Source organism: Siphateles boraxobius, unplaced genomic scaffold (genome assembly GCF_051911475.1).
Source record: "Siphateles boraxobius isolate OS27281-9 unplaced genomic scaffold, OSU_SipBor_1 55, whole genome shotgun sequence".
Lineage (NCBI taxonomy): Eukaryota > Metazoa > Chordata > Actinopteri > Cypriniformes > Leuciscidae > Siphateles > Siphateles boraxobius.
This window is the reverse complement of record NW_027509181.1, coordinates 9,562,669-9,577,500: the sequence shown is the minus strand read 5'-3', so window position 1 is coordinate 9,577,500 and position 14,832 is coordinate 9,562,669. Positions and strand designations below refer to the sequence as shown.

The window sequence follows — 14,832 nt, the reverse complement described above, 5'->3', positions numbered from 1 at the left end:
CTGGCCACTGAAGCAGAACAGCGAGGATGGAGAGTCCAGGTTTATCCAGTGGAAGTGGGTTGTCGAGTTTTTGTGGCACACTCTACAACCCGGTTCCTCAGAGACGTCGGATTCAGTGGTCAAGAGTTGCGTCGCACAGTAAAGAACTTATCTGAAGCAGCAGAAAGGAGAAGCAACTGGCTGTGGTTGAGACGGAAAGATTCTAGCTGGCTGAGTACAGGCCGCCATGCTACGGTTTCGTAGAATTCTTGAAAACTTGAAGGGTGTTGGTTTATTTGTATAGGTTGTATAGTATTTACAGTCATTACGTTCCTGTGTATATTGCGTGAATGACGGGAAGTTGGGCAGATATTGTGTTTTGCGGTAGGTGGTATGCCATACGGAACCGTTGCCACTGAAACTGCATATTAACGCACCAGTGGGGCTCGACAGCCTTAGTCAAACGGGTTGGCGGGTATGGTTGGGTTGCGGAGAGATTGTGAGATTGTGGTTAGGTCTCAGCAGCACTGTTGGTTTATTTGTAGAGGTTGTATAGTATTTACAGTCATTACGTTCCTCTGTATATTGCGTGAATGACGGGTGGTTGGGCAGATATTGTGTTTTGCGGTAGGTGGTATGCCATACGGAACCGTTGCCACTGAAACTGCATATTAATGCACCAGTGGGGCTCGACAGCCTTAGTCAAACGGGTTGGCGCGTATGGTTGGGTTGCGGAGAGATTGTGAGATTGTGGTTAGGTCTCAGCAGCAAGAGGGAAGTAGAGGTCAGTAAGCTGGGCTGAGTTGAGTGGGGGACGGAGGGGGGTGACTCTGGGATGCCAGAGTCACTGTCGAGCCCTCTTGAGGTGTCGTGGGCTAGTCGACGAAACACTGAGGACGGAAGGTGCCCACTTGAAGACCCTAGAGATGTTCCCTACTCCGCTCAATCCAGAGGGTTGTTATGGGGGGACCACACTGTGGTTGCAGCCGTTGTGTGTGCTGACGCGCAAATACACTATTAACACCAGACAGAAGGAGATTCACGTCACCAGATGGAAAGAAGCGTAAATGGATGGAGAATCATAGGTTACTGTAAAGCTACGTCTTAGTTGGTGCTTATCTTGGCGAAAGCCGAGTACAAATCAGCATGAAGTTTTAACATCTACTCTCGTGTAATGGAAATCATGGTGTTTCGGTAAAAATACACTTTCTTTCATCACTACATATAGGGTACAACAGGGTTTAAAGGCACACCAGGGTAAAAGGCGCATTTGACTTTATTCTCTTTTAAACCACTAGATGGCACATGGAAATTTGTCTGATCCTTGACGTGATCGCTGGCAGCAGCGCAAAGTTGATTCTACACTGATTTTATCAAACTTAATGTTTAATGTTTAATTTAATGTTTTTTAAAATGTTATAGATTTATGTAGCAAATGAGAATCGATAAAATGAATGTCTATATTTTGAGAAAAATGTATTGTAACTGATTTTTAGTTTTGTTTAAAAGGGAACTCGACAACTCTAGCTATTTCTTCGCTGATTATCACTTTTGTTGACGCATGTTTTCTTAACGAGCTTAATGCCGCTGCTCATGTGCATTTGTTATTATCGGTGCCGGCCAACTTTATTGTTTGGAGCTATGTCTACCGAGGTGGGTAATATATTATACACATTAAGGCAGGCGTGTGTGTTTATGTCGAATTGCCGTATAGTAGTTTGTGTTTCTCGCTCGTTCTCGCTTGTTCTTGCTTCTCACGAGACTTCCTATTTCCAACTTACCGGGACGTTAGTCCCCATGTTGCAAGGTTGGTTTTACGCCTAGGAACGTTGGGGGGAGTGGGGAAAGTCACCATTCTCACCGGAACAGGTTATTAAACCATCCTATTCATCCCATTCTAAACGGTTTTATTAAGTTGAAATAGTTGCCAAATGCCCCTTTAAGGTAAAAAAAAGCAAAATATTTTCAATAACAGAAGAATATATAAAAGTATGGTAATTTGGGTAAAAGCGCAACTGCTGTTGGGGCGAAAGGCACAATAATTAATATGATAATAAATAGCTGGCTGACTTTTCCATTTGTTGACATGACATGGTTAGATTCAGATGGTAAATATCATATATCAAAGTAGGTGTCCACCTTAGACATAATCACCATGAAACCATCATATTTAAAAAAATATATAATATTAATCATATCAAATAATAAAATATCATATTTATTTGTTACTACTGTAAAGCTATATAACAATTATTATGGGATTTATGGGATCTGATTCAATGCTTTCAGAATATTTACTTTTTTTAAATGTTTTTGTTTCTGTATTTTTAAAATTAACCCATTTTAATGACAGTATATTTATAGAACAAAAATGAATTGGCTGATATATCGGTGCCTCCCTAATTTATATACAACTGTGTTATAACATTCATGCAGCTTTGTGACACAGATTTGTGGTACTAACGATGACTGTACAATACTCCCAGAACATCTTTATGATCGTTTCTAACTCTTGTGTCTGCACTTCTTTGCTTCAACATTATTATCTTGCTAGACTCTGCTTGACATGTTGTACTGTGTCTACATGTGATGTCTGTTTAAGCAGAAGTTTCGATTGCGATCTTTTGCAAGGCATCTACAGCAGCGTTTCGTCTTCAGTGGGGTGTGATTGATTGACAGACTTCAGTCTCACCCCATCTGGTTTTCCATCGGAGGCTGTGACAGTAAGCGTGTAGTGATCCATGATCTCTCTGTCCAGCGTCTTCGCCAGCAACAATAGCCCAGACCTGAAAGCAAAGATTGTGTTGTAAACCTGAGGACAAGTGGAACAAGGATAAAAGTGTTAAAATTTACACCATGTGCTGAGAAAACAAAACTGGAAAACGTCATTCGCAGAACAGGCCACAGCTAAAATCCAGACAAGTGAATCATTTTTAGAGGAAATTAGTCAATAAAATATAGGCTGGATGGAATTATGTGCTGCTGAATGACATGGCCAGCAAATATGTTCATTCCTTGCAAGACCCGTGCCACTGTGAAAGGCTGAGGATATTTTACGTGTGCCTGGGGACGATTAGGACTGAATTAATTGTCAGTCGACAACAGCCATGAGTGAAACATTGTGCCCCTTTCAAATGAGTTCTTGGACGCAGTGCGTTTGTTAGCACATTTACCTTTGTTAACATGGTAATGCAAGTTTATTTGAGAGCCATACAACAAAACTGTGGACCGTGAAAGTTGGGGGATTGCTGTGTGATCCAAATCTGATTTTGTCACTTGCTCTCTTATCTGAAGTTTTGTCATTAAAATAGATAAGTGTTTTGATCATGTTTTCATTTATAAAAGTTCAAAAACACATGCTGGATATCATCAAATAATTGTTAATGAACATGAATCTGATCCATTTTACAATTCAGCTGGCCAAGATCATTACATAAATACAACAGAACAAAGATACATTTGAAATAAACAATGCTTTTTTGGTAGGTTTATTTATTCTTCACAGTATAAAATAAATGCATATAAATCCTTAAAACAGTTACAAAAGTTATTTAGTAAAGAGCATTTTTTGTATTTTGTCTTTTATATCTATAGTTATACAAAATAAGACCTAATTTAGTACTTATTTCATCACACTTTTATGCAATCGACTTTTTTTGTTATTCAAGATTAAAGCATTTTAATATGTTTTACCATTTGATAAATAACTGCTGCCTTGTTTGATATAAAGAGTACACACTCACAAGCGCGCGCGCACGCACGAACACACACACACACACACACACACACACACACACACACACACACACACACACACACACACACACACACACACCTAAAATAAAATATTACAGGCCTAATTTGTGCAGAAAATTTTTGCTAATATTTCAGAACATGTAATGCCTTAATTAGATTCCATATGTTTAATGCATGAGATGCATTGCTGAAATATCATTTGTAAAAGAACCAAAATTATTTAGTGAATTTGCCCTTTCATGTTTTCAAACAGTCAATCATTCTGTCTTGACACAAACTGTCCCCTAAAACCCACAGATGATCTGTAAAACGGGTGGACACAACCGCAGACAGTCATGCATTCTCCTAACGAAATAAGCAAATTCAAAGTGGCATCTTTAAGTCTCCAGATGCCATGATGCCTCATGTATATTCATAACACATTCACTGCAAAGCAAAGTCTGCACGCCTAAAAAAGCATGCATGCATGCACATATGCTTTTAGACGTGCAAACGATGCCCTGAACAGCATCAATTGGAATGATAACCAGAGAACACAGAGTTTATTACTGTTATTATAGACTGCAGCTGCCAAGATAAACCAAACCAGACGAGATGGTTATGGAAATGCATTTATATCTGGGGTTTTATGACAAGCTAAAAGTGAACTGTATGATATTTCTATATTGTCACAAGACTTGGAATTTGTTGTGATTTGTCCTTTTTTTTTTTTTTAGTTTGTTGTAATATGAAAATATACTGTAACTTTTACTACTCAAAACTTCCTCCGCAATTGAAACGAAAGTTAAAAAGAGACTTGTTTTGAACTTAGTTTTTGCAAATATCTTACGTCAGGCAGAATACATTTGAATAAATGCACATAAATGCAAGATTCCCCACAGTCAGACATCAATAATGTGCTGGGCGCTGTACGTTTGCTTACTTGTAAAGCAGCTTCTATCCACTTATTTTGATTTACACAGATCTTCTTCGTTTGTTTTTGGATCTGGAGATTCTGTACTATTTAAGTATATTTGTAATAGCACCACCTTCTGTATAACCGTGAAAACACAGATTGACGAAAAAACGTCATTGGCTGGGAAGCGTTGTTTCTTAAATTACACAAAATCTCATCAATGGTAGGGAAACAGCTAAAGAGGGTAAGTGATAAAATCACAATAAAAAAAGGTGCCAAAAACAATTATAATATTAGAAGTGGACTTCAGGTAAGAAAATAAAATTGTTATTATTTTTTTAATTTTATTTTTTTAAGTGTGATATGATCCTTTTAAGTTATAAAGACGGCCCCCACGAAACAACATGCTATTAAGTGTCTTTACTCCCAAAGCTCGAAGATCTAATTTATCATGCTTTATGTAAAAGTTATCAGCCATATCTGGATTCCAAAATAAAGTAGGTGAGCCTAAGCTAAATTGAGAATATTTATACAGAATATGTTTTATATTTAAAACTCTTACATTCCTTCCTCTTGAAAATCTATTAGTCATTTTGAACTTTCCTGAATCATTCCACTTTTAAAATTTCATTTCGCTAACTTTATGAAAGGATAACCGCACACTTTCAACCGCATGAATGTGCTTTTTAAACATATACTTTATATTATCATATTCACCCTCCAGCCAGACTTTTCTAGGCTCCACAGTTACACAATCCCCTCTAACAGACAGCTCTATCGTAAACTCCGCAGGAAGCAGAAGGCATTGTGGGAAGGAGGAGAGGAAGGAAAAGGGCTGTATATTCATGAGAGATAAGCACAGGTACTGTAGTTTAAGAAATAAAGCCACATTAGTTCTGTTCTTCATCTGAGTTCATTGAAAGAACAGTAACAGTTAATTAGAAGTGTATGGTTGTGGAACTGTAGCTAGCTTAAATAACTGGAGAACAGAATCTGCAACTTTGCTCCGGGCTATGATTGAAATACCCTTTGGTACCCTCCACACTACGGACTATAACATGCTTTACTAAATGCATTACTAAAGAAAGAAAGTGTGAGATATCAGCCACTATCCTCACCTAATGTTGTTTACTCGTTTTACTGAGTGCTAAATCAAATCAAATGGATCTGAGGATTTGCTCTACAAAAATTTAAGGACTATCGTCCTTCACTGCAAGCAAAAGCTGAAATGTCTTAAACTGCTATTTGAAATGGAGGATTTAATATTTTCATCGGTTCTTATTAATTATGCATCATGTTTGTGTCAGAATGTAATCTGAATCCAGTGCATACTAGGACGTAGCTAACCAAGACACAAATATTTCAAAGAGAATACGCTTTTGTTTCTCTGTATTTTTCTGTGTGAGTGCAAAGCAAAATAAAGACAGTGCCGGTATCACAATTAAGACATACTTTTTTGCTTATTCAAAGCCAGAAACGATAGATTTTGGCAGAACAGCCTTTTTCCGGCCTTTAACGCCAGCTTACGTTTGGGAGACTTCAAAAACGTTGTTTGGATCTCCTCTCAGGATGGTATATGTAATGGGATCTCTTTCACGGTCGGTTGCCTGCAAATGACAGAAAGCGCTTTTGTGTTAATTCAATTACGCTCAGAAAGACTCAACCTCCATACTTGGTCATCATGAAAAATAAAAAATATATACTGTATTTGGGCATGCAACTATTTATATCTATTTATATATATATATATATATATATATATATATATATATATATATATATATATATATACATATATATATTTTTTTTCATGTTTTAAAAGTGCGCTCACAAAAGCTGCAATTATTTGAGTAAAACAAATACTGCAAAAAGCAATACTGTGAGACATTTAAATAATAAAAAAACAGTTTTCCATTTTATTATAATTTAAAATGTAATTTATTTCTGTGATGACAAAGCTGTAATTTCACCATCATTGCTCCAGTCTTCAGTGTCACATGATCCTTAAAACAAGTTTCTAATATGCTGATATGCAGCTCAAGAAGCATCTATTATCAATATCAAAGTTTTTTTTTATAAATAAATATAGGAAGACTTGCCAGTAAAGACATTTATAATGCTACAAATGCTTTATATTTGAAATAAATGCTGTTATTTTGAACTTACTATTTATCAAGGAATCATGAACTAAAAATGCATCACAAAAATATTCAACAAAAAGAAAAAAAAAGAAAATAACATTACTAATAATTGAGCACCAATAATAATTATTCATAACTGAGCAGCAAATCAGCATACTGACATGATTTCTGAAGGATCATGTGACATTGAAGACTAGAGCAATTATGTTGAAAATTCAGCTTTTCAACATTATATATATATATATATATATATATATATATATATATATATATATATATATATATATATATATATATATATATATTCAAATATAAAACCGTTTAAATTGTAATAATATTTCACAATATTACTCTTTTGGTTGTATTTTTGATCCATTTAATGGAGCTTTGGTGAGCAGAAAAGACAAAAACATTTAAAAAACATTATTATTACAACCTTTTGACAGATAGCGTATACATTTGTATCTACAATATTAGTATTAATAATATTCAACACATTTTTGTTTAAACAAGATCCTAATGAGAGTAGCTTAAAAAGATAGATCACCCAAAAATTTTAATTCAGTTGTCATTTACTCAGCCTAAAGTTGTTCACAACATGTTCTGTTGCACACAAAAGATATTAGGAAAAAAATACTATGAAAGTCAATTGCTACCATCAACTGTTTGGTTACCCACATTATTTAACATATCTTATTTTGTGTTCAGCAAAAGAAAGAAACTCATACAGATTTGGTACAACAATTGGTGAGTAAATGATGACATAATTTTAATTTTTTGAGTGAATGATCCCTTTAATCACCAATGGAGCTGATGGGGATGTCACCTGTATGTTGAGCAGTGTGGCTCCAGTCCTCATGGCCTCATTGATCTCCAAGCTGTATATGAGCTGAGGGAAACGGGGAGGGCTCTGGTTGTTGGGGGGCAACACTTCGATATACACTGTAGTGATGGAACTTCTGAGAATCAAAAGGAATAGAGTTTATATTCCTTTTTTAGACAAATGTATTAAGTGACTCACTCAAAGGTATGACATGATAGCTTATGCTTCCCCTCCAGTTACCAGCTATGCCAGACCAGCCACAAAACAATCAGAAATGGAGTTTCAACATATAATTTCCTGGAAATACAGTACTGTGTTCTGTACTATGGCTTTGCTCCAAAATATAGTGATCTAATGAAATAGGCACCATTGTAAGGCACCACAGACACTCCTGTTGCAAAAAAATAGAGATTCTATAATTATGCTGCCCTCTAAGATACCATATTTTGTCCCAACTATAAGGCAACACAAGGGATGAAAGTATAAATACATAGTATAAAATAGCATAAGTCAGTCACTAATGCGCCATTTGAGGCCGTTACAGTCACTCCCCTAAACCTCACTCCCATCCGGTTCACGGCACCAATGTTACACAGTACTAGCATTGTTCCGAGTGAGATTTGAACTGTTGTTTTTGACATGTGAGGTGGGAGCACTAACAAGGATGCCAAAGACAGCAGTATCAGTTGCCAGTGCGCCTCTTGAGGTCAGGGGAGTGAGGTTTACCCACTCTTACTATCTGGTCTCTGTTACATATACATTTATGTGTATAAGAGCTTTCTAATCTTTATGAATGCATCACAGAAATGTTTTTGACAAACCGTTCTCCCTTGACTTCCATTGTAAGTACATTATTGTAAACATTGTTTTCTCTTGGTTTCAGTTTTGCGAACTGAAAGACAATTCAAACATACTTTCTGCAGTAATGAATGTAATCAGATGCTTTCGATTGAGCAAATGCAGCATTTCCTGTATGGGCCCTGATATGGATTTTCTGTCTTTTGACAAAAGAAATCACCAAGCTTCCTCCCCGATCTGAACACTTTAAAGTCTAGCTAACAATAGCAGTCCAATTGCTTTGGTTGATTTCTGGATGTTTAGTGAAAACCCAACCATGTATTGCTATTGTCATTATTTTATGACACATTGTATCAAGGCACTCATCAAGCAAATTGGATTGGGGATCATTCTGTTTGGAAACTTTTCAATATGGTGGATTTGATGCCACCGGTTTCATAAAATTTTAAAATGGGAAGATAAGAGATGAAAACTCTCTGGTTCTCACAAGCTCAACCGCCATCTGTCCAACACATAAAATAGCACACCTGCTGCCTTTAACCATAAACCTCTCTACACACAAAAAATATATATATTTAAGTCTAAATTTAAGTTCCATGTTTTTGACTAGTCCATCTGTTAGGATTACACCGTTTTTACATAAGTTTTTACATAAAAAAAAGTAATGTGATGTACATTTATCAGTCATACATAAATGGGTATTTGTTAACAACTGTTCATTGTTAGTTCCTGTTGGCTCAGGTCCATTAAAATAATATTAACAGATACAACTTTTAAATTGTAATAATCTATTAGTAAATGTTAAAATTAACATTAAGTTACATTATTAAATGCTTTCATATTAACTATTGGTAAAAAAAATAGAACCTTATTGCAAAGTGTTCCCAGTTTGCTAATTTGTTTATGCTACAACAGTGTAATCCAAAGGAAATGAACATTTGGTTTCATTTCATTTTGATGGTTCCTTTAACACATTTTTTTTACTACAAGTAACATTACACCTACATTTCTACTAGCTCTCATTGAAGTGTTAGTAGAGTATTAGTAGACTGGTAGGGTTATGGTTAGAATAAATTGACATGTAGTTGCAAAGTTCCTTATGGTCGGTAGAATGCCTGTTGGAGGACGATCACAATAAAGTACTGGCAGATATGAAGCAGGGAGTCTACTAATACTCTAATGAGAGTTAGTTGACATGTAGTTGCAAAGATATAATTATAGTCAACAGTATGTTCAAAAGAGACCGTCAAAATAAAGTGTTGTCAATTAAAATACATATATCTTAATTTTAGGCCTCGATAAAGTGTACCTCATTAAGTGGGAACACAGTTCTGACCAAGAATAGCTCTGTAGAGAAGAACTTCAAGTTTAGGATCTGTTGATTTCTTGTGTATATTAGAGGCTCTTAAACTAGTTCCCGAGCAGTAAAGTGAAACAATGCATTTCCTGAACTTCGCTTGCACTCGTTCTATTTCTGCTTCATTCCACTGTATTGATCCAGCAGTCAGCAAGAATTACAGCGGCTGGTATGAATTGGACAAGAGGGGAGGTAGTGGCAATTAGAGTGAAAAGACCTTAATTTCCGCTCTTCCAAGTGTCAGATGGACAAGAGCATGGGGCCAATATCGGCAGAGTGTTCTCAGAGATATTTCCGAAGCAAAATTTGTCACCATGTGGCATTGTATTGATCTAAAACTGGGCATGTGAGGTTGAGTCTTCTGTTAGAGAGTGAGAGGGACACTCTTTTCAACCCTCATTGGGTTTTCAGTTGATTTACCTTCTCTGGGACACAGGGCCGTTGTCGGAGGCCCTAACGGTGAGGGCGTAGGAGCGGCCCACGGTCAGGTTGACACTAGGTGTCACGGTGATCACTCCTGTACAGTCATTGATGGTGAAGTGTCCCTGATCCCCCGCCAAGATTTTGTAGCTCACCAACCCGTTGGGACCGTCATCAGCATCCACTGCTGTCAGCTAAAAAAAAATAAAAAATATTGGTGCCGTTACTTCAGAAAGGACCTGCAAAGGTGCTTATTCACATTCTTCACTGTTCAAGCTTTTGAATCATGAAACCTGTCAAGTACATGTCCAGAACCGGGTCATGTTTGCCAGATTCACTAAAATATTCAGATTTAATATTTCAGCACATTCAGCACCTGGCAACACTGGATTTAGTTGGCAACACTGGTTTGTGAATAATGGCACAGTTTTCTTTTTGTGCTGACGTTCACTACTAAGTAATTAGTTTGTTTGTTCGTTCGTTCGTTCATTCATTCATTCATTCATTCATGTATTCATTTGTTCATACATACATGCATACATACATTCATTCAAACATTTTTATGACAATTAAGCATATTTTGCATCTGAATTCTAATTACCATAATGCTAAAAAATAATAATATAGAATGATATAACTAGTATTTAAGTATTTATTATGTATACATATGGGTAGAATATGGATATTGAATATTGCTTGCTTGACAGCTAGCCATATTTTAACCATGTTCATAACTGAATATATATTGAATTATTTTCACACTTAACAGATTTCTGCAGATTCTAAGCAATTTGAAAATAAGATTGGAGATAAATAAAAATACATAAAAATCATAAAGTTGCATCAAATAGGGGCAATGACAATACAAGGTATGATGCAAAAACTAATATTTTATGATATATAAATTGTATTTAAGTATGTATTTAATATTTATGTCTCAGGCCTAGGCTATAAAATAATGTATATTTTCAGAGAATATATCCATGGTTAATTTTTCTGGCTGTATATATAAAACACAAAATATCTATTTTTTTTTTCTTAAAATTAGGCTTTTTAGATAAGGGATGGGCATCTTCGGTCCTGGAGGGCCATTGTCTACATAATCAAGCACACCAGACCAATGTCTTCAGGATTACTAGAAAGCTACAGGCAGGTGAGTTTTTATCAGGGTTGGAGCTAAACTAGAGGATGCTTAGATGTCTTCCTTGGAAAACAAGACGAAATCCTAATAAAGAAACTGATTTTAATGCAGTAAAAGCATAACTTATTGATTACCTGTAAGACTGTGTCCCCAGGCTGCATGTCTGTGTAAACATTCATACTGTAGGAGACGTTGGGGAAGGTGGGTGTGTTGTCATTGGCATCAATCACAGTGATATTAACAGTGACTGGAGAGCTCTCCTGAACTCCATCTGAGGCAATCATCTACAGACACAGGCAAGTAATAAAACCGTGAGGCAGAGAAAGGCATTGATAAGACACATTTGCTTCTTAATTTCATAATTGCACATTGTGCAAAGATGAATCACTGAAAATCAGCCATTTTAGAAAGGAAAGGCTTAAAGCAAAATGTAAAAATTGCTGCTAATTATACATCAGCAAACATATACTGTGACATAATATTTTCACATTTTCCCTTTACTTATTGTGATAGCATAGGCCTAGCCAAATTACTCAAATGAATGCTCTTGCGTGGAGAGAACAGTCCATTGGCGGTACTCCCAACTGCCTCACTAGCTGTCAACTAGACTAATGGGATATCACAGAGAGGTTGTAGACTGTGCTGTGAGAAGGGTGAAGTGTTTTTGTCAACCTCCACATGGAATAAAAAGCTGAAGCTCGAGCACAAAAGGATGTAGTCAACTCAAATATTATGAATAAAAGACAACAAAAATAAATAAAAACATGTTGATAATTGGTATTTTTACCAATTTATTTTTGACAGCCGATATCAATGCCGATATAGGCCTATATGATATCACACTATTTGATTTAAAGGCACACTATGCATGAATTTTACCTTAATAAAACAGCTTCAAAGTCATTTCGGTGGTAAACAAACTCATAGTAGGACGAATAATCCTGGTAGTAAAGCTTGGGGGGGACGCCGCTGGAAAAAACAGCAATGCAAGTTTGAGAGGAGCGCCCCCGAGAAATCTCGTGAGAATCACGAAATGCTTTACGGCAACGACATCACACAGATCAACAACAACATGAAGCACGAAGACACTTGCACGCATTTCAGACGTGATACTCGAGTCGAAGATAGAAAAAGCAAAGAAAACGCGGTCGGAAGAGACTAGAAAAGGAAATGAGAATCTGACCGCGTGAGGAACGGGACAAGAGTCCCACTCGCTCGGGGATTTACTCGTTGGCGCAAGCTAAACAGCAGCACATGATGCAACAGCATCTTGTTGATGGACTAGTAAGTAAATATCTTATTTGTAAACTTGTTTGCGTCTTATATTGTATGTTGTTGCGCTTGCTTGTAGTATGTCATTTTTTACGATGCTGTTCATTCATCCATTGTTGATAATTAGACCAGTCCAATAATTTATCATGAGATTATCATGAGAACAGTTGTCAATATCTCACATAATTATCAGGACACAAATAAGCCTAGAGGTTGTAAATACTGTAAACGAGCACAATTGGCAAACTATTATGATAAATTGCAATAATCATGTCTAATGACATCATAACAGCGAATGTTATTAAATAATGCAACGTACATTTAACTTTATTGATGTCATCTGGCGTTTTGTAATGTTTACATTACACTCAAAAAACACAAATGAAATTATAGCCTATAGTCCTAGACTATAGGCTATTTACTTGTGATTTAGCAGCAATCATGTAAAAACGTTATAAGCCAGCAAACGCGGTAGGCAACTTTATTATTATAAAGTAGAATAACACTTGACATATAGTTATTATTATCCTTTTATCATCATCAGTAGTTCAGTAGACTATGCAGTAGCCTAATATTTGTATGAAATCGTGAAATATTACCTGTTCAATATCTTCGGAGTCTATCTGTGCCTGTTACATGCCCGACGCTTCTATGCTACCGAACAGGTACCAGTGTGGGGTGGCGTGGGGTGGCGTGGGGTGGGGTGGGTTGTGGGGTTAAGTACTTGGACGACAGTGCAAGTATTCCACAGTGACTCTAGGGGTCGCTGTTTGAAAAAAACGGAATTCCTGCATAGTGTGCCTTCAAAGATAGTAAATAACACGTGCATCATTTCTGCAATTACATTTTGCAATTAATGAAAGTGTTGCATAATATTAACAAAAAAATAAGAAGTCAGATACACTGGAAGTAAACACTGTAACCAACAGTACACTCTGTCTGTGTGGACTAAGAATCATAATTTCTCAAAGAAAAGGTAATCCTATTTTTTAGGGGTGTGACGAGACAGTTATCTCACAAGACCAGACACGAGATTGGGTTCACGAGAACGAGACGAGACAAGATTTTTTTTCAGAAATCCCCATGACAAAATTCATGACTGGAAAAATTTTCTGCAGGAGCATTTTGAAATGTTTTAACATTTAAATAATATATATATATATATGCAAAAATGATGTGATCATCGCAACTGGCCCACCTTTACAGGTACTCTGCCCTGCCCCATCTGTGAGCCAGTGGCATCGCTCTCTCCTCTCCTTCTCCTTCCAAGCACCAACCTTCTCCCTGGGCCAGCTCAAGGCTTGGTTACATCTCTCAACACTACAAGAGTTAGGTGGTTACAGCCGGTCATCAGATGGGCACCCCCCTTCCTTGGTGTTTCGTCGATTTAAGCCCATAACACCTCGGGAGGGCTCGACAGCAGATCCAGCGTCCTGGATCTACCCCTGCTGACCACCACCCAACTCTATGCCGTTTTTAGTCCTCCAACAGGTTTGCTCTGCCACCGCACCTCCCGCTGTATCCAGATCCAATTTGATGCTGTTTCCGCCTGTTCAGTGACATTGCCTATCAGCCGTTTCCTGGCCATCCCTTCAATCCCCAAAAATCCGAGTGTTCTCCAGAGCGACTGTCCCGCAAAACCTCTGCAGCCGACCTCTACTGGTAGATTCCAGGCCTTCCATCCTTTTTGCTGACTCTCGAGGATAAGGCCTTGATATTTTTTGAGCTTACGCTCATGTGCCTCCTCCATCCTTTCTTCCCAGGGTACAGTTAACTCTATGAGCACCACTTGCTTTGTACCTCTAGACCAGAGTACAATATCTGGTCTGAGGCTAGTGAGTGCTATCTCCTCCGGGAATTTGAGCTGCTTTTCCAGGTCTGCCCGCATCTCCCAGTCATTTGCTGAGGCCAGGACCCCTCTGCTCCTCCCTACTGCTGCAGTGCTCTCTCCAGGCCTGACGAAATGAATAAAGTGGTGCCCGTCAGAAAGCGGTTTACGATTCTTCCTTGCCTGTTCCACACCATCCGCCAACCGAGACAGGATCTTATCGTGACGCCACCGGAATTTCCCGTCTGCCAAACTTGACCGGCATGCTGAAAGGACGTGCTCAAGATTGGCTGTCTTTCCACACAGCGTGCAGCTGGGGTTCTCTGCTATCCCCCAAATATGGAGGTTTGATGGGGTAGGCAGGACATCATAGACAGAACACATCAAGAACTTTATCCGACGTCCTTCCATGGTCCAGATCT

The 14,832-nt window shown here is 37.5% G+C and overlaps 1 protein-coding gene across 1 annotated transcript in view; it reads right to left on the bottom strand.

Annotated features, from left to right (window-relative positions):
• The window catches only part of pcdh15b (protocadherin-related 15b), a 288,259-nt gene that overhangs the window by 120,732 nt on the left and 152,695 nt on the right, over positions 1–14,832 (bottom strand). Inside the window, exons 14-18 of the mRNA XM_077206152.1 lie at positions 11,445–11,594; positions 10,170–10,363; positions 7,598–7,730; positions 6,158–6,237; positions 2,672–2,765 (exon numbers count right to left, since the gene is read on the bottom strand). Coding sequence (XP_077062267.1) covers positions 2,672–2,765; positions 6,158–6,237; positions 7,598–7,730; positions 10,170–10,363; positions 11,445–11,594 — 651 coding nt within the window. The remainder of the gene's footprint in view (positions 1–2,671; positions 2,766–6,157; positions 6,238–7,597; positions 7,731–10,169; positions 10,364–11,444; positions 11,595–14,832) is intronic.